This window comes from Pelodiscus sinensis, chromosome 1 (assembly GCF_052426305.1).
Source record: "Pelodiscus sinensis isolate ZL-2025 chromosome 1, ASM5242630v1, whole genome shotgun sequence".
In the NCBI taxonomy this organism is placed as follows: Eukaryota; Metazoa; Chordata; order Testudines; family Trionychidae; genus Pelodiscus; species Pelodiscus sinensis.
Window position 1 is genome coordinate 2,928,884 of NC_143052.1, and position 24,076 is coordinate 2,952,959.

At 44.8% G+C, this 24,076-nt stretch overlaps 1 protein-coding gene across 3 annotated transcripts in view; it reads left to right on the plus strand.

The window, feature by feature from the left end:
• Nucleotides 1-24,076, plus strand: part of PPP6R2 (protein phosphatase 6 regulatory subunit 2) — a 149,873-nt gene that overhangs the window by 85,352 nt on the left and 40,445 nt on the right. For 2 of the 3 annotated variants that reach the window (XM_075924308.2, XM_075924312.2), the window contains exons 8-20: nt 2,690-2,803; nt 4,171-4,297; nt 5,277-5,429; nt 6,765-6,968; nt 8,356-8,420; nt 10,960-11,075; nt 13,010-13,095; nt 13,491-13,571; nt 15,087-15,184; nt 17,477-17,534; nt 18,801-18,928; nt 21,941-22,113; nt 23,780-23,942. In XM_075924308.2, coding sequence (XP_075780423.2) covers nt 2,690-2,803; nt 4,171-4,297; nt 5,277-5,429; nt 6,765-6,968; nt 8,356-8,420; nt 10,960-11,075; nt 13,010-13,095; nt 13,491-13,571; nt 15,087-15,184; nt 17,477-17,534; nt 18,801-18,928; nt 21,941-22,113; nt 23,780-23,942 — 1,566 coding nt within the window. The remainder of the gene's footprint in view (nt 1-2,689; nt 2,804-4,170; nt 4,298-5,276; nt 5,430-6,764; nt 6,969-8,355; nt 8,421-10,959; nt 11,076-13,009; nt 13,096-13,490; nt 13,572-15,086; nt 15,185-17,476; nt 17,535-18,800; nt 18,929-21,940; nt 22,114-23,779; nt 23,943-24,076) is intronic. The other variant, XM_075924320.2, reaches the window with a different exon arrangement.

Here is a 24,076-nt window from a genome sequence, read left to right on the forward strand (position 1 = left end):
CAAGTGATATGGCACTCCAGTGGTTTAGCTGCAGAACTGTCCTGGTAAGCCATGTATTTTAAGAGGCACATAATAGATCTAGCATGAGGTTGATGTCTGCACCCTACTCCATCAAAGGGAATTCACTCCCCTTACTGCTTCAGTTTCTTTGCTGCTACTGCAGGGAGCAAACTGAACTTGACTTCAGGCTACATATTCACTGAGCTTAGCTTAATGTTTTCTTGTCAGTAGCTAGTTTAGAGCAGCACAGGACCGCTCAGGGTCCATAGCTTTGCTCATCCAGAGAGCTTTCAGCTTCTCTCCCAGACTGTGTTGGATGCGGAGCCTGGCTGGCTTTCAAGAGACGTGTGTCATACCTGACGCTCGTCCCACATTTGGTGCTTTCTGTATCTGGGTGAGACTGGCCTAGTACCCAATGCATGGTTTGTTGTGCCTGCCTTCTCTGTGCGGGAATGGTTGATGCCTCAGGTCCCCTCTCGAAATGTTTACAGCCCGATAGGACCATCAAGCATGTCAAGACCAGCCTTCATGCCAAGATCATTTGACACAGGAGCCAAAGTCCATTTTGCTGCTCAGGCCTGTGTGTCTCTCTCCTCAATGTTTTATCACAGGCTTGAGACCAGTAATGTGTTTTTTTTTTCCATGACTGAGAGTACGTCCTTTAGCTAGCACCATCTGTCTCCACTGCCGCCAGGTTAATCGAAATGGGCACTTGTACTCCCTGTTAAGGCCTCAGTAGCCTTTAGAGACCTCATGCCTCCAGAGAAGACGGGAATCTCCGCTGTCTGGATGTCTGTGGAGCATTGGTGTTCTGCCTGCAGAGGACAAGACCGTTCAGGAAAACACCCATAGTATTTGTACTGTTCACCGAACTTACTGAAAGGGGAAGCAGTTTCCTTAGAAACTCTCTAACTGGATCTCAGGCTGCATTGTGGTTTAACAGTGACACCCCCCGCCCCCGAGTGTTAGAGCTCTCTTGACCAGAGTATTAGCTGCATCAGTAGCTTCCGTCTCTGAGGTTCCTCTTCTGGAGATCTATGGAGCAGCCACACCAGGCTCTGTGCGTTGCCTTTGTGAGACGTTACACTATGCGGAAAAACTCTACAGCAGATGCATCCTTTGGGTGAATGGTTCTTTACTCTGTGGTACTGCAGGGCCGCTCGTATCCCCTTCTTCTTCCTCCATGAGTACTGCTTGTGAGTCTTCGCAAGTGGAATTCACACGGGGCCATTGCTTGAAGAAGAAAGAGGTTAATTACCTTATAGAGTAGCTGGAGTTCTTCCAGATGTATGCTCCTTATGTGTATGCTCTGACACGCCCTCCTTCTCTGCTCTAGCCCCTTCTTGTAAAGTTGTGATAGGGTAGGAACTGGGGAAGCGATAGGTCCTCATTGGTCATATACACCCTGAGTTTGGGGCATGAGGAAAAGGGCACAGGCATGGACCAAAGGGGACGCTGTCAGTGAAAAATCTTCCTATCTCAGGAAAATGGCGATAATCCACCTCGAGTGGAATGCACTTGGAGTACCACACGCCTCAGACTCAGAGTATGTAACCTCTCTCTTTTTTTGAAATGCAGTGGGAGCTGCAAGAGTTCATGGTTAACAGCTGAAGTGCATAGACTTGGAAAGGCTTCTTTGTGGCTCCACCTGTGATTTTCAAAGCAGGAAAGGTACTTGCGTTCTGCTGAGGAATGTTCAGAACATTGGTGGATCCCATTTTGGAAAAAAAGATTCAGACATAGATGTGGAATTAGATATTGTATTCAGATCATTGAGAGAATGAAAGAGTGAACAGTGTCTTGATTGTCTCTTGTGTATTGTACACGTTGGACTGCAGTGAAACAAAATGGACATTCAAGGATTACTTGTTTGCCACGCATTACAGTAAAGATACTATCTGCCTGCATTTGTTCTGGTCAGTCCCTAAACCTACTGGAGAGTCTCATCAGAGTATTTACAGCTTTTAAAGACAGAGGCAACTGTTATGCTGATCTAATCTGACCTATAACACAGAACAGGCCATCAGATTTCCCCCAGTGCTTTGTGCATGCAGCCGTGACTTGTGGTGCTAGAGGTATTGCTGAGGGAGTCCTCCAGCCTTTATTTGAAGACACCAAAAGATGGAGATGTTTCCACATTTAGTGGTGGCAGTTTATTCCAATGGACCATTACCACCACTGTTGAAAGGTGCATCTTACTTACAGTTGAGTCCTGGTGACTTCTGGTTCCAATCATTTGATCTTATTATGCCTTTGGCAGATAGATTCGAGTCCAGTCGTATTTGAGAACTTCTTCCTGGGATCTGAATACGTACTTATAGACTGATCAAGTTACCATCTAACCTTGTCTTTGCTGAGTTAAGTAGACGGAGTGCATGGCATTGGCCAGCTAACAGCGCATAATGCAGGAGGCATTCCTCTCTTTATGTGAGACAGAGCCACTTTTTGGTTCAGCTAGTCAGTGGCATAATCAGGTACATGCCCAAATGGTAGGTAAGCAGGCTCCTAGACCTGCATTAGGTCTAGCCTTGCCATACATGCCACTGAGATGAGTCCCCCTCATCTTTCTTCCAAAGAGATACAGTTTCTTTACTTAAGTAGTAGAGTGGATAGTTCTAAAATTAAAACAGTACTGCAAATTATTTGGAACCCTAATGCCTTTCTGTAACTCCTCTGTGTCATTTAACAGGAAGGAATGCGTGGAGCAGCTTTTGAAAAACATGTTTGATGGAGACCAGACTGAAAACTGCATAGTGAATGGAACTCAGATTTTATTAACGTTATTGGAGACGCGGCGTTCTGGGTAGGTTACGTCCCTCAATAAGAAAATGTTACAGCTCAAAACCTAGTTTTTTCAAAAATCAAACTCCTGACTTACTTTTGGGGGCTGCCAAAAATAAACACAAGAAACATTGTTTTAAAGTTGTGCTTCAAGGTAGCTTCGCAGAGTTGTAACTGCATTATGCTAGGTACTAGGCAAACACCTAGAAAAGCACATCTTTATACCAGAGAACTACAGTCTAAATAAAAACAGAAGGTGGGAAAAACAGATACAACACGGACACTGTGGTGAGGGGTCTGTGACTTTTTAGCTCCAATTTATTTTTAAAATTATTTTTATTTTTTATGTTTATGGGAGCGGCTTTGTGTGAGGGGAGCCAGGTGTGGGGCAGTCTGGTTGTGGGCAGCTCAGTGGGAGTGCTGGATGCACAGGAAATTGTGGCGGGGGAACGGGGGGAGGTTTCCGGTGCAGGGGGGTGGGACTGCAGAAGATCCAGGTGAAGGCAGTTGGGGCTCAGCAGGGGGAGGGAGGCTCTGAGTGCCGGGGGGGGGGGGGGGCGGGGCAGGGCGGGTGTCCAGGTATAGTTGGTGAGGGAATCATCAAGGTGGGGGTTGGGTGTAGGGGGCTTGTGGGAGGAGTCCAGGTGGAAGGAGGAGGGTTTGATAGGCCTGCTTAATGGAGGAGCCCCAGCTATTGCGGAGGGGATGCCACGTGCCAGGCTCCTGCTCCCCGATGTGATTCCTCTGTCCCTTTTCTTCTCCATTCCCCTCCCTTCGCTCCCCTGTTCCCCTCCCCCTGCCCTATTCCACCCCCTTCTTTGCCCACTGCTTCCCCCACCCCCTTACCCACCACCAGCACGCACTGTGGCACAGGAACAGGAATTCTCCCATCATGCACCAATGGTCAACCCCATCTCCCCCCACTGCCAGGCAGCTTCCCTGCCATTTTCTGCAGGAAACAGGAATTCTGCGGAGCGCTCGTTTTTCGTGGGCATGCAGTGATGCAGGAAATGGGTGCCCGGAGTAATTTGCATTATTCTTTCAAACACGTGTTGAAGTTTTGTTTCAGCATTTAACAGTTGTGCGCAACATTAACACTTCTAGCTACCTCATTAATGCTCGAATACTTGAGAAATGATCAATTCAGGGACACGTTTTAATTGTTCCTTGCTGTCCTCAGTATGATGAGTAAACAGTAATTGACTCTGTCTTTGCATTCTGCTTTATGGATTTGGATTCACATAGTATTTTAAACTTGAGCCAGCTGTAAATATTTCCTCTTGGAAAGCAGCTGGCACCGGGGCAGGTACTAGGCCTGGAAGTCTGATGAAGGCGAGCATGACTACCCTTGGTGGTTTTGACTATTATGTTTTATCTTTCTCCCTATAGAGTGGAGGGACTGGTGGACTCATTCTCTCAGGGATTTGAAAGGTCTTACACTGTCAATAGCAGCATCTTAAATGGTATTGAGCCTCGGCTAAAGGATTTTCACCAGCTTCTACTCAACCCGCCCAAGGTAAAGCCCTTCCTGTAATCAGAGTAGCTGACATATGCTTCAGAGGTTTTCTTTCCTCTGTGTATAGAATCATTTGCTTCCTGGATATTTTCAGTTTTGTTCACCTGAACGCATCATGTACTAAAATAATCCAACCGTATAATAAATTAACATAAAGCTCTGACTTAAATCCTCAAAGAGAAATTCAGAGTTCAGATTTAGATTTCACACGTCTAGGAACCAGGCGGTGGGATTTGGAGTCTGCACTGATGTATTTGAATAACATTAAGGACATTGAACAGGACTGTGTAGCACTTTAAAGACTAACAAGATGGTTTAATAGGTGATGAGCTTTCGTGGGCCAGACCCACTTCCTCAGGAAGTGGGTCTGGCCCACGAAAGCTCATCACCTATTAAACCATCTTGTTAGTCTTTAAAGTGCTACACAGTCCTGTTTTTTGTTTCAGCTGCACCAGACTAACACGGTTACATCTCTACCATTAAGGACATTGTTTTAATGTAATGAGAGTTCTGAAGGTGTCCGTGTGGAAAGGAAGTGTTTCTGAATTTAGAAAATTAAAATTTGTTAATGTTCTGTTTGGTATGTAAATCTGCTATTAATCCCATGGGATAGCTACTTTATCAACAAATGTCTCCCAGGGCATGGGTTTTCCGTCCGGACATGAGCCCTTTATAATAAAGACTTGTATTTACTCATTGGTGGTTATAGCTTTCTGAAATTAGGTACGGAAAATATTATCTGAGTATTGTTTGTTTTGATTCAGTAGTTCTTTAATTGCTCTTACTGTGTGGTCCCTGGACCTCACTGAATGAGAAGGAAAATGTGACTTAGGTCTCAAACAGGTTCCTTAGCAGAGGAGGTTTACATGAAGATGAAGTGAATATAAAATCAGACTGAAGTCAGATTAGAGTACCATCAGAGTGACAATTTGACCTATGCGTAGAGAGATTCAAAATTGGGTTCCTCTTTCTGTGATAGAAAATGTCAATCCTGACGACAATTGGTGTCTTGGAGGAGCCACTGGGGAATGCTCGCCTTCATGGAGCTCGACTAATAGCTGCTCTGCTTCACACGAACACTCCCAGTATTAACTACGAACTATGCAGACTTAATACCTTGGACTTATTACTTGTGAGTAATGCACTGTGACCTATTGTGGAAGGATATGCTGGTTAAGCAAAGAACATGATCTGTGATCTGTACAATGCAAAGACAGGTACACGGAATTTGATGTATGCATTAATTCTGTGCCAAAAAATTTGTGCACAGGGTATTTTAAAATTCTGCAAAATGCTGTATGTTCTGTCAGAATAACACAATGTAGTCGCACCGATTTGAATTATTGTGGTAATTTATTTTGTAATACCTGTCAGCATGTATGTCTGTAACAATATAGACAAAAAAGATTCAGGATTTTTTTTTTTTTTTGACAAATAGACACCTTTCTAGGCTTGTTAGTACAGAACTTTGATCATTTAAACTACCATACAAACCTTGTCCCGTACCCCTCAGAAGGCAGGCAAAGGCTTGGGGGAGTCACGTGTATTGGAGGAGTTGAGGGGAGGAAAGGAGCCTGGCAGTGAACCTGGATGGTTGTTGGGTGTAAGTGAGAGAAGTAGGGAACAGTTTCTTTTGGGTGAGGAAGCACTTTTAGGAAGTTGGGGAGCCTCCTGCATGTAGACCCTGGCTGACCCCAAGCCTCTTCCATTCAGTCAGGCACATCTGACCCTGTCCCCAGATGTCCCTGCATCCCCCATCGCTATATGGCCCTGGAGCCCTCTTCTATTCAGCCACTGGTTCAGTGCTATCCTGACCCCACACCCTAGTCTTCCCCTCCCGCTCCCATTAGCTCATCTGAATCCTAGTCTGTGACCATCCCCAACAGTCCTTTATGCCCCCATTCTGCCTCTGGCTCCAACAGCAGGCTGCTGTGATGAATGCAAATTGCTGCTAGCTGTTACTGCCGATCAGCTGTCAGTTCTGGCACAGCATGCTATTTCTTGGGGTTCGTGTATTTTCTGCGGGGAATTATTTTTTGCACTGAACATGAATTCTGCATGTGTACAGTGGCACAGAATTCCCCCAGGAATAGTGATGTTAGGTCATGTGTAGGTTGCCTTAACCAGCGATTTCCTTGATTTTAAGTAATCATTTTGTTGGAATTAGCACTTTAGCAAGTAAAAACCTTCATGTTAACAAAGTTTTGGTTTGGGTGAATTAGATAACTCTTTTGTAATCTCAGGTGGCCTCAGTTTTGGCGTGAAGCCTGCAGAGAAACCAAACTGCACCATTAGAACACAGACTATTTTATGTAGCTTACTCTGTAAGTGAATCCACTGGCTGACATTTCACCGTCTTGCCCTCAGGAAAGTCTGTCTGTATGTGTTTGTGTGTGTGTGTGTGTGTGAAGGTCTGATCAGATTTGTGTCCTAAGTGGATTTTTATATACCCTTCATTTTGTTTCAGGACTTATTTTTTAAATACACATGGAATAACTTTTTGCACTTCCAAGTGGAACTGTGCATAGCAGCTGTTCTGTCACACTCTGTGCATGAAGGAAAATCAGTGATGAATGACCTGGAAAATAAAGAGGAGGTGCTAAATGGGAATGTGACCACAGAGAACCTGAAGACTTCGGATCAGGGTCCGGAGAATGTCATGGTGACACATGTAAGTCTAGTCACGTCACCTTTAGCTGGATGGATTCAGCATGGATCTTGGTTAACGAGAGAGTAATCTGACAAACTGCTCAAGAAGAGAGGGAAATAGTTATCGGCAGGGCTTGCCGAACTGCAGCGAGCCCCGCTCGCCAGCCGTGCTGTCTGTCGATCTGCACTTACGCAGATCGCCCGAACCCAGCCCTTCCGGGTTACAATCTACTCGCCATGCGCGAGTAGATTGTATTATTTTTCGAGCCCTGGTTATCGGGGTGTCTAGACGTTGCTTTGGCCTTTTGTACAGATGATTTGTTCTTTCATCTAAAAAAGGAAAAATCACAACTTTGAATCAAGCCCCACTCCCCCCAATCATGATTACAGATTCCTGATTTGTTGCCCATGCTTCTAATGCTGAGAATAATCTGTGGTGTTCTCTTCATTAATGCTATGAATGCTGTAAGGGCAAAGTGATGAATCTTACCCTTGGTGGGGAGGGATAGCTCAGTGGTTTGAGCATCAGCCTGCTAAACCCAGGGTTGTGAGTTCAATCTTTGCAGAGGTGATTTGGGGCAAAAATTTGTCAGAGATGGTACTTGGTCTTGCTATGAAGGCAGGGGACTGGACTTGATGACCTTTCAAGGTCTCTTCCAGTTCTCACAGATAGGCAATCTCCATTAATTTAAATTTTAATTTACAGGAATCCCTGTTTATCCCTTCCTCTGGGGAGTTTTGTAACTTAGGGTGTGTCTAGACTACATGGCTCCGTCGACGGAGGGTTGTAGGAAAAGGGAAATGAAGCAGCGACTTAAATAATCTCTGCTTCATTTAAATTTAAATGGCTGCCGCGCTGTGCCGATCAGCTGTTTGTCAGCTCAGCGCTGTAGTCTGGACGCTCTGCAGTCGACATTAAAGCCCTTTGTCGACCGCCCCATTATTCCTCGTGGGATGAGGTTTACCGGGGCGGTCGACAAAGGGCTTTGATGTCGACTGCGGAGCGTCCAGACTACAGTGCTGTGCTGACAAACAGCTGATCGGCACAGCGCAGCAGCCATTTAAATTTAAATGAAGCGGCGATTATTTAAATCGCCGCTTCATTTCCCTGTGCCCAGTAAACAAATCTACATGGCTCCATCGACGGAGCCATGTAGTCTAGGCGTGCCCTTAGAGGAAGATGAAACCAGTTAAGGAAAACTTGAGTGGATTAGTGGACTTTTTCAGAGGGCTCATGCAGTTTGTTCCAGTAAGATGAATCCATTAAAAATTGGCCTTAAAGTAATTTTAAGTGGTAGATGGTGTCAAGAGAGGAACAAAAGTGATTTGTGCTCTAGTGTAGGCCATCTAGGCCATGGGATTTCCTTTAGTCAGTGTCTGAAATGTTCTCACTGTCTCTCCCTCTCTAGCTGTTCCAGAAGTGCTGCCTGTTGCAAAGGATATTGGATGCCTGGGAAGCCAATGACAAAATACAGTAAGGGTGGTTTCGGTTGTATGGAGCAGTGGTGCACAACCTTTTTTCATTCGTGACCCCTGGGAAAATTTTGTTGAGAAAACAAAACAAAAAAACCCATGCTGGGCTGGCAAAATGCAGTCGCGGCCCCTTTTATTGCTGCAATTCCCCCCCGCCGCGTGTCCGTCAGGCGCCGAGCCGGGAAAAGCAGAAAATACTGGCCAGCCGGATCACAACACTGCGACCCCCCCCAGGAACACAGCCACGACCCCCAAAGGGGTTGTGACCCACGGGTTGTGCACTGCTGGTATGGAGGACTGAATTTGAGGCTTGCAAATTTTGACTATCGTGTTGAATATTCTCTCAATTATTAGGATAACGGAGAGGTTTGCTTTAGAATGCAGGTTGCTCAGATGTTAAAAACCAAATACATTCTAGGCCAACACGTACATAGAGCCTCGTGGGCAGGTACAAGTCAGCTAGAGCTACTTCCAGCCGCCCAGTGCTCCAGTAGACAAGCAGCATGCACTTCATTCTTGCTTTTCCCAAACGCACATTTCACAGAGCACATTAACTTGTTCTTGTTTTTAAATAACCAATGTACTGTTCCCCCACTTCTGGGAGTAGAATGTCCAGGAAACCTGTTTGAGTTTAGATTCCTCATGTAATTTTCTAACTCCGAAAACCATTTAGGTGATGTAATGATTGTAAGAAATAAGACTAAAAATAAAGAAAAGAGACTGACGTGAAAGAAAATTATCTGGGCTTCTGTTTCCTGCCTTGCCTAAGCATTTGCTGCTATTGTAGCACTTCACAGTTTCAGTGTCATGTAGTGGCAATTTGGTCATTTCTCTTGCCAGTCCCCCTGCATGATGAATAATGCCCTGACAGCCACAGTTGTGTCTGTTGGTTATTACTTGAATTCCGTTTTGTAGATTTAAATGATGGGGGGTGATGAAACTGACTCAAGGTGGCCCAGCTAAGGGTGGAACAGATTGTTTAGCCTAAGTAGTTAGAACATATTTCAAGGGGAAGTGGCCCATTAGTGTTTCTCTCACCAAAGCTATTACGAATAGTGATAGAAAATGTAGCGTGTTAGTCCTGCATTTTGCCAAAGCTATTACCTCACCCACCTTCCCTCTCTGTTTGGACTTTGATGTTGGTCACTCCTTGAGATTCAGCACACTTGAGGAGCTCTTGATTTAGCTCAAGTAATGCTCAGATTTTTAGGCACAACTTCATGTTCTTAAAAGGAATGTCCCGACAAGGGGTTTTGTATAAAACCTATCACCTTATTATCTAATGTTGAAGTGTATGGTAATATGATGAGCAAAACAGGGAAGTCAAGCAGCTGGTGTTATGCAGGTCAATCTAGATGGTCAAGGTGGCCCTAAAATCAATCGGTCTATGAAAATTCCAAAGCATTTATGGAGAGTTGACATTAGAAGAGCAAACAGTCTCAAAATTAACCTTTGATAGATTCCAAATAATCCAAAGTATAAAATGGAAAGTTTTACATTTCACTAAAGTACTGTATACTTTTATCATCGACATCTTTGCCAGGAGATGAGATAAAAGAAGTGGTTTTCTTTTTACACGGTTTTGTCTAGGGCTCAGTTGTGAGTGGGTTGGATACTTCTTTACATCATGTTTCTATGGTATTTTTCATGTGCTTTGGTTTTGACCAGCCTCCGCAATATTTATCGGTGCTGCCTGTGTCAACTTTGAGCACAGTTAGTTGCTGCACAAATAATATTGAGATCAAACCTTAATATTTGATGAGGTTCTCTCTCATGCAAATGAAGTGCTGAAATGAAAAATTGGCTTACTTGTGTGAATTCTGTCCATTCTTTTGATTGCTAATGCCTGCCTGTGTGAAAGCAGATCTGCTATCTCAGCTGAGTAGTTCTGTTCACAGCTGTGGAAATACCTATATTTTGATTCCTGAGTCTCTCCAGTCCTTGTCTGCATCGTGTAGGTAGGAGGGTTGGCTCAGCCATTTCATTCACTGATTTAGAGATTGACACAGTCCTTGCAGAGCGTCGGAGCGACCAAAACACAGCGAGAATGTGACTTTGTTATTATTTGATTTCATTTTGATTACTTTTGTAAAACTTTCTCTCTTAGGGGGAAATTTGTTCTAGATTAGGATCTCTTTTGTTCTCTTGTACCTTCAACTAAAATTGCAACACTTTTTCAATACTGCAGTGATTCAGATCTTTCTCCTTGTGTCTTTGTTTTGGGGAAGTTATGATTGAAAAATCATTTAGTTCTGTGCTAGTGCATCATACCTGTTTTATAGATGACTGGTATACCCAGTGCATTTGAGAGCAATGGGAGCTTTCTCTTCCCTTCCCTCTCTCTGCCTGTGAGTATGCACCAGTTCCTCTGTTGAGACAGCCTAGCCTCTTCAGCCTGTTATGTGGCGATGCAGCATCTTTACATCTGCCACACTGGTAGTTACTGTTTACGCCCATTAACTTGTGGCAGCAGCAGGTAACTCTTAAGAACTTGCTGATGAGTGTTTTGTTAAACTGGTACTGACTGTTGCTGTTTTCAGGGCAGAAGGTGGAATGAGGCGAGGGAATATGGGTCACCTGACCCGAATAGCCAATGCTGTGGTACAGAATGTGGAGAAGGGCCCCATGCAGACCCAGATCGGCGAGTTCATTAAAGGTACATGCTCTGTTCTCTGTCCCACCTTGTGTTTTTCTGATGGATTAGCTCTTTCTGAAACCATTTCTTTTGCCTTGTTTTACATGCAGGAGAGATTTACCGGGGGGTGGAGGGGAGAGAGGGAGAGATTTCTGACTGAATGCCTGTATTTGCTTCTTACACAGGCTTTTGGCCACTGTCTACTCTTGCATGCACCACACCACGTTGAAGTCTATGTGGTTGTGTCCATATAACTTACACAGTTTTGCTCTACAGAGTGCCTTGTGCGTTTTTGCAGTACCTTAGATTTACAGAGGACAGCAAGGCCTGTCTCCGTAAGCTGACAGTCTAGTTTAGACACAACATATCAAGGAATGACTATAAATCAAGTGTGGGTGTTGGGGAATAGCCGGCATTAGAGACAGATGGGGAAGATGTGGTTTCCATGAGTAAATGATCACTAAGGCTTGATTCTGTGTTTGAGAAATGTACGGGGCAGCTGTTATTCTTTTGAGTCAATGGACTTTGGCCTACAGTGTGAGAACCATTGCTGTGGGAAACTTAACCCTTTCCTAGGAGGAGGCTTCCAAATGAAGTACATTAATGGAAAACACATTGATGCAGATGGTTGCATTGGGCAAGACTTTCTAAGTGTTTCCAAAGAATGTGTTTGATGTTCTGTACTGGTCACCGAAGGACACTCATGCTCTGCCTCTGCTTTTCTGTCTGGCCCATGTGGAAGGAGAAGTTGAGAAGGAAATGAATTCTCGTTTCAAAGTTTCCATTTCCTCTGTGCTCCCAAGTGCTTTCGTCCTTTAGAATAGCATGTATGGAGCGTGATTCTTTTTGCAGAAGGAGAGCCACTTTATCAGCCTCTCTGAACCCCCCCCGCCCCACACACACACTCGCTCCTCCAAGCCCTCTTTATTAGGTGTCAGTGCATGAATAAATTGTGCAATTCTCAAAAGAGAGCAGACTGTATCTGACATGTTTATCCTCTCCAGAAGGCAGCAACAAGAGGTGCAATAATTGACTCAGCTAGTCTATTCATCTGGGGTTGGCCATTTAGGGGCTGCGCACTCTGAGAAACGTGCCTTGTTTCTATTCTCTTCCGCTCTCTAACCCAGCTCATTGCATGGGAGAATGGCATGTTAACACCGAGCGAGGTGCAGAACTGAAGTGGTACATGATACTATGCAGCAGAACTAGTAGTCATTAGGGCTGTCAATTGACCTGCATTAACACCTGTGATTTAACGCAGGACAGGATTAACGCGTTAAAAAAATTAACACGTTAATCGCAGGCGTTAATGCTGCGCTGCCTTTTTGAAGTGCTGCTCTGGCACTTCAGAGGGGCAGCTGATCACAAGCTCCATGCGGCGCTGCCCTGTTAAAATGCCACCACATTTCAAAGGGGAGTTGCATGCTATTAGTCATGATTAAAATTTTTAATCACTTGACTGCCCTAGTAGTTACAATACTTAGTATCCAAGGAATGGGAAGTGGTGTGAGGGGACTTTGCTTTGGTGGACCTTACAACTGGAATCTCTCCATGCTCTGAGATCCATCTCAGCCAGTGCACACTGTTTTTAAAGGACACCACAAATGTTCTCCTTTTCCTTAGCTGTGCACATTTCTAGTCTTGGCCCCAAATGTTTGTTTTGTCTGCTGTTTGCTTTGTTGAATGCTCCATTGACTTTCAGTGTTTGGGGTCATAGGAGAGTTTTTATTCTTAAATATCACGGTGTTTTTGTTGCACAGGTGTTGAGGGAATGAAAACGTGTTATAAAAATATTTCCCGAGTTACTGAGATGCATATGCTTCAGACCGCTGGTCGTTACTTGTCCGGGGATCTGAACATGGTGCAAGAGATGGGAGAGCATGGGACTGACATTTTCCATCGTCTCCTTTGTTCATTGAGCTGTGTTAATTGTGATGGTGACCCATTTGTTACAGAGCTACCTGAGGACTGCAGAGGGAGGTGGGAGAGCTTTGTAGAAGAGACGTTGAGAGAGACAAACCGGAAGAATACCGTGGATTTGGTAAGGACAATAGTACGGAACCCTTCTGCATATTTCAGATGGGTTTGCTGCTTTCCGGCATGTGTATTATTTGAGAATTGTCAATTTGATATGACCGTTTCTCTGATATTTTCCTTGATTCTACAAAGCGGGTGTGCAGGATGGGCGCAGGGAGGTACATTTAACTTCTCCTTGTCTGTAGGGATTAGTGAGAGAGATGTCTCTCTCCCCTAGTAGCAGCACTGCTGTCGCTTGGCAGCCACTCTGTATGTATTGTGTCTCATGATGTTTCCTTCAGAAGGAAGATAATTCCGACCCGACTGCTGGGGTCTCTGGCTGGGATAGATTTTTAATAGGGCAAGTTTATGGTTTGGCCTCTGATGTCTCCTGGACATTCACGTTGATCTCTGTCTCAGGTGAGCACCCACCATCTGCATTCTTCCAGTGAGGACGAGGACATTGAGAGCTCTTTCCCCAACGAACTCTCCCTCCAGCAGGTGACAGACTCTGTGCTTTGCACTGCTGTTGAGCAGCGCACTGCATCTGGCTTCATCTTCACTCTTTCTAAGGACGGTGCCACTTCCGGACTTCTTACCAGGGCCGAAAGCTTCTTGTGTGTGCATGTGTCCAATCCGTTGACAGGGGAGCTGTTTTTACAAGATGGGAGGGATGATTTGCCCAGTGTAGTGGAATGTTTTTGTGCCAGGTGGAAAATATCGCTCGCTGCAGCGGAGGGTAGAGCTGACCATTAGTGAAGACTGCTGTCCTGCCGAGGTGCCCAGGAAGAAGCCACACACGTGCTTAGAAAGAGGCAACGTGACCCACTGAGTTGCGTACTGGACTGGGAGACCTGGTCTGTTTCCAGCTCTCCTGCAGCTCTGCAGGCTTCTCTCTTTGTGACTTAATTTTCTCATCTCTGATGTGGGGTATAGTGACTTACTACTCCTGTGAAGCACATTGAGATTTGAGGCTTAAAATGGCATTACTTACAAAGGGAAAGCAATTACACAGGTATTCGCTGATAAAAGGAGAGCGCCAAATGAAGGGATGTACTTTGGCTTTCTTGTGCCTGGAGTCAAGTGTTGGAAATTAACTCCCAATAGTCACTGTTAGAGCCAGGTTGGGTCATCAGTAGGGCAGAATAAAATCATCCCTCGGCAGACATACACTCACCAGTCCTGCGGATCTGCCAGGGCGAGTTGCTCATCCTGTCACAGCTCAGGACCCGGCTCACCAGGATGGAAGGGTGAGCAAGACAAACCTGAGTGGTGCGGTGAACCCCGTGCACCAGATCACAACACCACTTATTGAAATTTGGCCTCGTCACCCTTCCATCAGGGTGTATGTGCATAGTGGTGGTTAGGTGAGAGCTGAGTGAGTGGGCCGGTATCTCCGTGGCTTACAGAGCAACTAGAGGCAGAGTTTAGGAAAGGGCAGGACAGATTAGGTCCAGCAAAGACATTGTAGTAGGTTCAGATTTTTCCAGTAGTATAAAGCCAGATGTGGGGATTGAAAGGACATTCTGAACCTGAAATCTAATGAGATTTCAGGTCACTTTACCCCTACACTGAGTTCACCTGTGGTTCTGCAAACACAATTTTCTTTCCCTAGTTGCTATGTTAAAACTCCCGCCACCCCAAATAAAAACAAGGGAAACTAACTAACATCTCCCTGCAGACGAAATTGGAATTTCCTGCCTGCACTGATGCTGTGGCAGTTTCAGCAGCTAAAAGGAGGACTTCAGTATAGCCAGGGTCAGGAAAACAGATGTTTTGCTGGCTATTGTAACTGAGTCCTGACAAACTGTAGTGGTGCAGATGCTCAGCCTAGAAAATTGAAGTCTTATTATTTAGTGAAGGTTATTATAGTAGTGCCTGCGGGCCAACCAAGAATGGAGCCCCATTGTGTCAGACATCAAACAATGGGAGGGCTTGATTATCAGCATCTTCTTGTAGTGTTTATTTTAAACTCCTTGAATTGCCTTATAGCCGGTTTCTGTTTGCATACCTCAGGCATTCGCAGAGTACCAGATCCAACAGATGACGGCCAACTTTGTGGATCAGTTTGGCTTCAACGACGAAGAGTTTGCAGACCAGGATGACAATATCAAGTGAGTTCAGCTATAGACACGACAAAACTGGAAAAGGAAGATTGGCAGATAAAGTCCTCAGGGAAATCCAGTCACTCATCATCTTCCTGTAGAAGGAAGCATGCAAGTGATAAGGCAGTTCCAAAAACCATTCAGAAGGGCGAGATGGATGGATTTCACATTACAGAACTGTAGGGTACATCGACACTGCAAAAAACCCCAAATCAGCCCTTTCGCAGTGAGTCTTAGAGCCCAGGCTAGTGCTTGTGGTCTGAGGCTCAGATTAGCAGCATAGACGTGCCTGCTGGAGCTCTGAAGTGGCAGGGTTTGGGCAGGAGGATCTCAGCACCCAAGCCTGAATGTCAATGGCAGTTTGGTAGCCCTGCAAGGCCAAGGCATCTGACACAGGCCAGATGCAAGTGTGTTATTTCAGTGTGGACAAAGCCCCACAGCACGATGGACTGCAGTGGGACTGCGTTAACATGGCAAATGGGTACGTCAGAACCCAGGGTTCACACTCTGAGTCAGGCTTGGACCCTCCACTCCTGTGACCACTGGGTCTGAGCCTTTGGTTTGTGTGATTTGTGTATAGCTAGACGGGTGGGGGGAAAGGCTGGGCCAGAATTTGAACTTTGGGCATACAGTGCACTGTAGACAGTCCCTAAGTGATATTGACTGTGCAGTTGTTCTGTAAGAGATGTTAATCTCATTAAAACACGTCCCCGCTCCCAAGATTGTTGTTATCCTTCTAGTGTTCTGGCATTAAATATAAATGAAAAATCTGACACAGAGTGTGACTGAATTTCAAATAGCGAAATGGTAGAGCCTGGTGGACTTTGTCACCTAGCCATCTGTGTGAAGGGGCAGTTTTTAGACTGGAAAGCTCTGTGGTCACATAATCGCTCTGAGTCTTTTGTAGCTGCTGTTGGATTTGAGATACTGGGAAGTGCCTTGTTTGTTCTCTTTACGGAAGTGCTGATGTCACGACCAGGCCCCAAGTAACGTAACTGGTTTCACATGGCCATTTTGCGCTGTACGGCAGCTTCAGATGGGCTTGTGCCCTCTTCTGAGTAACCCTCAACAAATACCAACCAGTATCTTCCAAAAGCTGCCCAAAGGACTCGACATCCTTCATGTTCTAGGACCTCCATCAGAGTGGTGTTCAAGTGAATGGAAGCTACTTTTCAGTGGGAAGGGGGAGGCTCTTCAACATTCTCTAGCCCTTTTCTTGAGCATTGTGGGGATAAGGGCTGTTGAATGGGGCCAACAAAGTCCAATCCAGCATGCAATTATGGGGCAATCAGATTGTTTCCCCATTTTGTAATGGAATAGAACTTACCTCAGTTATTTTGGGAAAAAGCAACATAAAATGGACCTGGAGCTGAAAGAGAATTGTAGCTGGAACACACTGTCCAGTCCCATAAGGATGAATAGGAGGGGAGAGAGGATAAAACAAAACCTGTTCCAGTGTAGGCTATTGGTTGGTGAGGCGTGTGAAAGAGGGACCCTTTGTTTCAGTGGCATGGTCATTAGAGTATTTTAATCGTTTACAACAGATGCACTAACTTAACAGCTTTCTTTTTAGAAAAAAATCAACATCTGAGACATAAACGACACTGCCCAGACTTAGGCATGTGTAGATACCCTATAAAATCCTTCTCCTCACCCCCTCAAGTTATTCCAATGACTTGCACTCCTGACCCATGGAACTCTTTCTAGACTACTAATGGTCTGTCTGTCAACCTAATGCCAGTGTGAACTATTTGATGAGTGTTCTGATTTGAATAATTATCCAGCAGGTCTTTGAGCTGCCATATAAGGGCTCAGGAAGATGGAACATGCTTATATGAAAAATTGTTAGGAGGTTGTGATCAGCTGGACTTGGCTTTATCCTTGGAAGCTTTGCCTCAAACTCAGTTGAAGGACCCGACTGAAACACTTGCAAGCAGCATGTATATTCCGTGGGAGTTGGCATGTGACAGCTGGGATTTGGCTTATTCTCTAGCCCACTGCAGCTGCTCTGTAAGGTCAGGAATACCTTCTGAGCTAGGACAGTTCCACTGGTCTCATGCTAAGGCATTGAACAAGATGTAGGGTTGGGAATCCTACAAACGATATCTGCTGAGAAGCAGAAATACAAGGTTACATTGATTTTTCCATCCAGAACTAGAGTGAAAAAATCATAGCCTTGGTGCAGTGACAGCGGAGAGTGTGCAGAGAACAGCAGAGAGGTTGGCTTGCAAAGTGTCTTTGTGTTTAGCTCCTTTGCCCATGTTGCTCCAAGCTCTCATGCAGATTTCTCTCTTTTTGCAGTGCGCCTTTTGACAGGATTGCAGAGATAAACTTCAACATAGATGCGGATGATGACAGTGTAAGTGAGGTTTTTGGATACTTACTATCAACAAGGCAAACTCCAGTGGGTCAGACCATGCTTGAATCAGATGTAGCCATGTGCATCTTTGAGAAAAGGGATGTTACATTATTTATGTAGTAAAAAGTCTCTGATGCCTATCTCCAGACAAGGGAATCAAGGCATTGAAATCACCTTGACATAATTTTCCTGCTCTTTCAATTGTCTGTTGCATCATCTAGCTCTGAGGCCGTGTCTATACATGTAGATAAGTACTGCTGCAATCAGTGCAGCGGGTGTCGATTTAGCAGGTCTGGTGAAGACATGCTAAATTGATGGGAGAGTGCTCTTCTGTAGATTTGTGTATATTACCTCCTGAAAAAGAATAAGGGAAGTTGGTGGGAGTGTGTCTCCCATCCACAGCACAAGGTAGACAACACAGCAAGTTGACCTAAGCTACATGAATAATATAGTAGTAGTGTAACTTGGGTTGACTTACCAAGGGAGTGTAGACCAGCCCTAAGGCTCTATCACAGTAGTTGCCCTTTGAGCTACATGGTGTGTCTTTGTCTTCACATAGGAAACTTCTGTTGCCGTTGTCTCTCCCTGCCACCCTTTCCATCTATTCAGTAGGAGTGGAAGTTGGTGAATAAAGTGCTTAACTGTTTTTTCCTAACTAGAGAGAGAGGTTGTTTGGTAGTGAAACTTCACTGCAGCTCTTGGTTATGACAGTATCTTATCTCATAACCGAAACATACTTAGACCCTTTTTTCCAAAGATCCCAAAGCACTCAATCGATTTGGCAAACTGATCCCAAATTGTATCAGTGCAGAAATTTGTGGCTTCCCCAGCCACTGAAATGCAGGGTTCTTTAAGCAGGAAGTACGTCATTACTCAGTTAAAATTTAGCCTGAGTACTGAGATCATGCTGTAGGAAATTCTTTGTCTGTGTGGTGTGTACAGTATCCATGACGACATCTCCTTATTCTCAGCATTCCAAGCTGGGAAGTTTGGGAGTGAGTGATTTACTTCGTCTGAAATATCTCAGATAATTCCCCCGGTAGCAGAGAAACCGGGGAAATTCATGTCACCAGATGTCTATGAAACAGCAGCCAGGGATTCCTGTTGTGTCAGAAGCAAGCAGCCTGTCACAGCCTTATTTCTTAGTTTTTTCTGGGCTTCCTGCCTCCAGGCAGTGTGCCTTGCGAGCTGCATGCTGCACCAGCATTCTTGTTGCTTCCTCCCTAGAAATCTATAGGACCTGACGTCTGTTTACATTTGTTTTAGTCAAATGCATCCCTTTTTGAGGCCTGCTGCAATGAACGGATCCAGCAGTTTGATGACAAGGAGGAGGAGGAAGATATCTGGGAGGAGAAAGAAATAACCTATGCAACCCAAGTCAAATCAAGAACACGGTAAGGCGAAAGCAAACCGTCTGTCGTCTTTCTCTGAATAATGTCAGGTTGTAGATTTCAGCCCTATGTGCTTTGGAGCCTGTTGCTTTTATTAAATGGAGTGACTTTATATGAGCTGCTCCTGCAAAGAGCTGATTGCTTGGCTTGATTTCAGAGCACGACACCTGTCGTGCATGTGAGGCAGGCTTTAGGGCATGTAATAATGATGGAAACACTAGGGTACCAGCCAATTGTGGAGGAGAGATACTAACTTTATTTAAACATTTTTTAGAAACCATCCTTTTTCTTACCTCTCAGAAACTTAATATAAAGCTATAGCTTGTTACAGAGGGAGAGGGAGAGAGAACAACTGTTAGTGTGTTTAATAAGGTAGGCGATACAGGGTTCCTTTTTTGAAATTGTGAAAATAAAAAAATGTTATTGTTGGTGCAGTGTAGGGCCCCTACACGTTGTATAATTGGCACGATAATGAATTTCTGATTCATCCCTTTGATTTAGTAATGATTTAATTGTAAGTGCTTCTATAATTGGACAGATTAGGCAACAGAACAACCAAGAAGCTGACATTGAGTTGTGTGAATTATATTCATTTTCTCAGTCCAGTTACTAATGGAGAGTTGTCTGCATCGCAAACGCCATCATGCCAGGTGCCACTAACTTGCCTGCCATTTTCATCCTGGAAGACTTGAATGGGCCATGGAGACTTAAGCTCACTTCTCTGCCCTAGAAAACACTCTGCTAGTTGGAGGTTAGGTACTGTAGGCAGACTATATGAGGAAGCTTGCCCTGTTGCTGCCTGTGTGCAGTATTCTGGAAATAAACACTGTAGAGTCTCCAGGATGGTCAGTTCTAGCAGCTTTATTGGCCAGGAATTAATAAATCTTAACGATGTCTGTGACCCTTCTCAGTGCCAGTGAGAATCAGCCCTTCAATTAAAATCTATGGTGCACACTCTGCCCCAGCTAGCTTGATAGCTTTTGACTGTCTGGGAGGTAAACGGGACAACTTCCAAATGTAATCTGTTTTTTTAGTAAAAACCTTTGGAATGGCAGTTTTGTTTTTCCTTTGCCGGCCCACTCTGATGCTTGTTTCTTGTCAGTCTGGAGTGATCACTCAGCCGACATTTTCAACCATTGCAATGTGGAAAATTTTCAGAGGGGTAGCCAAGTTAGTCTGTTACTGGAAAAACTTAAAAAACAACAAATAGTCTAGCAGCACTTTTTTTTGTTTGTGAGTCTTTAAGATGCTGCTAGACTATTCATTGTTTTTTAAGTTTTTCCAGTATGGAAAATGTAATGGAGTTAAATCAGTGAGTTTTTTATTCAGTTTCCATTTGATGTGTGGAAAGGAGGATTTGTTTCCTGTCCTGTGTAATGTTAGTTGATAAATAACAAGTACATGCCCTCTTGTCCAACTCAACTTTTCCCAAAAATCTACGTGAAGAAAGTAGACTTGTGCCACCCGAGATAGACGTATATTAATTGAATTAGGGCCTTCTGTCTCCTTTCTGTGTCCAAGTGTGAAATGAAAGATCAGAAGCTGCTGCTAGTAAGGAGGAAAAGTTGTGCTGCAGTAAAGTCATAATACACATTTGATTAGATATGTAAGTTAGACTGTTAGTGATCTCATGAAAATTGAAAAAATTTATACTCAGTTATTTTGAAAATGCTTGTATGTGTAAATTGGAATGTGGAAGGTTGCTTGCATTCATGGTGTTTTATATCCTCAGGGTGCAATGCACACAATAGCTAATTTAGCCATCCTATTCTCTACCCCCATTCTGCAAGCAGGGGGAACTATAACAGAGTAATTTAGCGACTTCAGTTGTAATTAAAAAAAAAAAAAGACTCAAACTTTGTCCAGTGTATGCTGTGATCTCCCTCCCTTGAGTTCTGTATTCTTCTCCTGTTGTCATCTTTCCTTCCCACCCACTTCTGTATTTTGTTCTGTCATCTCTTTTGTTGTTTCCTGTGGATTGCATCTCCGTGAGGAAAGACGGTCTTTTGGTATGCCGGTATAGTGCTGTGCATACCTGTGATACCGTTGTGAATAGTAATTGACAGTGATTCAGAATTATTTGTTTCGCTTTACTTAGTGATGGTGCAGGGAGAATTTCTGAAAGTGTAATAAACCCAGACAGGAATCTGTAGGGCTTTTCTGGGAATGTAAATGGACAATGATGGGAAGAAACTACAAAACAGAAAATTTAGGCTAAATGTTAGGTCAAAATTCCTGAAGGACATTTATTAAGCTGAGGAGTATCTCCCCTAGGAGCCCTGTCATTCAGGGTAGCATGTACTCTGAGCAAAATGCTAAAAGACCTACTCGAAGGAATAATCCTGCACTGTGCCCCTGTCTTCCTCCTCCTGCTGAGACTAGCTCAGAGCCAAGCCTTTTAATTTGGCCCGCTCAAAATGGCTGCACTGCAGGAGTGGGGGCAAGGGAAGAGGCTTGCACGCTGCTCCCAGCTCCAGAAAAATCTCTCAGCTCTTATTGACTGGAAACCGGCCAATGGGAGATAAGAGGTTGTGCAGGGGGCAGAGGCAGTGCAGCGCCATTACTCAGGTCTCATTGGCCGGTTTCTGGCCAGTAGGAGTGGAGAGACTTTGCTGGGGATAGGGGACAGTGCATGGCGCCTCACCCCCACGGTGCAGAGAGCCACATGGAACAGCCAGCTAAGTGCTCTGGGGCCGCTTCCCACACCTTGTACCTGCTCCTACATCCCTCTCCCAGGCCAGAATCTTCGCCTGCACCCGGACCCTGCACCCTAAACCCCTTCCCCAGCTCACAACACCCTCCTTCATCCAAACTCCTCTCAGAACTCACACCCTGTCCTGCACCCCATCCCCTACCCTCAGTTCCCATCTGCACCCAGCCTCCATCCCATGCCCCGCGTCAACTCCATAGAAAAGTACGGCCCTTGACATCTTAGTGGTCTCCATCAAAAATTATTCCCCATCCTTGGACTAGATGGCTTAATAGGTCTCTCTAACCCTGATTTCTACAATTCAGATTTGGAGTGTCTCAGACCTCAGAGAGTTCCTCAAAAAGTGACCTAGAGAATGGGGATCATGATGGCAGCGTGGACTCAGAGGAAGAGGAAACAGACGAGCATACAACACCTCCCACAGAGAACACCAACAAGAATAATCCTTCTGAGCAGAAAGACTCTGATGCTACTGAAGGTAAAAAGTTCAATATACCATCTTCAGTCCCCAGAGACCTATCTCAGCCAGTCTTTCCTGGAGATCTGCTACATAGGAACATGTATAGCCACCTGCAAGCCCTGCGGCAACTGAGGCTGCTGAGCTGGGACGTAAAATGCCCAGTGTGAATTTGCATCTACAAACTCTTGCCTTAAGTATTGGTGGGATTCGATCCTGCAGGTTCAGGGAGCTAGAGCTCCGCACAATTGAAGTGTGCAGTTTCGATGCTTCTGGAACCAGGCAAGATGTAACTACTATAACTGTATCAATTGTTATTAAAAAATCGACAAAGAAGATAGTAAATGAGAGGACTAAGGCGCTGCCCCGGGATGTTTTTAAGGGTTTATAGAGAGCACAGCCGAATATATTCCAGCCAGCCCTCCTTCCCTGTCCTCTTTTTCTCTATGTGCAGAACACCCTGTTGCTATTTCAGTGTCAGTGCTGTAACCCATTCTTGCAGGGCCTGGGGAAGGACTGTACACACACGAGCTTTGCCCAGAGCAACACAAGGGAGTGATGTCGTGGAGCACTTGAGACAGGAGGTGCATCTGACCATAAACAAGAGTTAAATTGACCATACACACTGCACTGTCAGTTGTTCAAAATAAATCAACTGCAATAAAGGGAGAGATGTGTTTTTGCAGACTTCTTTGTTCTATTAATCTTTGGTGTTACTTCGGACTAGAGAACAATATTTGCGCACAGACGTGTTGTTTTTTCCAAACTGGTTGTTGCTACAGAAGAACAGATAGCATCATGTGAGTCTGCTCCTGTACAAAACAAAACCCTTCCACTGCCATTGCCTACTGATCGTGTGACAATGATACTTTCGGGACATCTACAAGCAGGCCAATTTTAATAAAGAATGTTTATACAACAGGCCCTTTCTGTGGGCAGCGCAGTTGGTTCAATTTCTTTTGTCTAGAAACTAGGTTCCAACATGGGTACAATTCATGCGTGAATATAGGTTTGGTGGCTCATCGCCTATTCTATGTATGCTCTTCAACAGCTGATTGATTTGGCACAGTAGAACTTGTATTAAGAGAAGCACTACATTGCCAGTCAGGAAGCAAATCGCTGGTGGGACCGTGCGTCTAAAACTGAGAACCTACAAGGATGGTCTATCTGATAAGGCAGTGGACTGGGATTCAGGAGTTTGAGACTTAATCCCTGCCTCTGTTACTTGGCCACCTGGGTCACCTTGGATAATCTCCTCAGTGCATCAGTCCCTTCCTGGAAAGTCGGGGATAATAGCTCCTGGGCGGGACACATTGCGAGGATGAAATCCATTAATGATTGGCACACTCAGATACTGCGGTGATGATACTTCGATAGAAACTTGCACGGATCTTGCCTGCAGCGAGTGCGTGGCGGTGGGAGAATGTTATAAAGCCATGTTTCTGAATTAGTGCTCCCCTGTTGTGGGGTTACCATGTTTGTCAGAGAAACCAATTTTCAGATCATCAGTCAGCAGCCTGATTTCTTACCCCGTAAGACTCCTCTTTAGTCCTACAGACTCCCATAAGGATTCCCATTGCATAATCTTTGCTTTTACCTCTGGTAATTCCTCCTCCTCCCCCTTTTATGTGTAGGCCCGAGGTTACACAAACCCCCTAGCAATTCCTGTTTATCTTTGTATCTTCAGGGTCTGGGTGGACAGCTGTGTTTGAGCCAGTGAATTCAAAGCCCCCAGCCCCCTGTGTGGCCATGGATGTTGGATCAAGTGTGTGGGATTCAGCAGCGCCAGAGACGGCCACTCCTGAGGAGAAAGGATGGGCAAAGTTCACAGACTTTCAACCTTTTTGTTGGTAAATAAAGCACAGACACCGATAGCGTCTCCACAAAGTTTGTGTAGAGTGGGGTGCTATGGAATAACTAGCTAGGGGTCTGTGTTATAATCTGTCTTTTCTCTAAATATTGTCTGTGTGGATTCGGGGTCAGT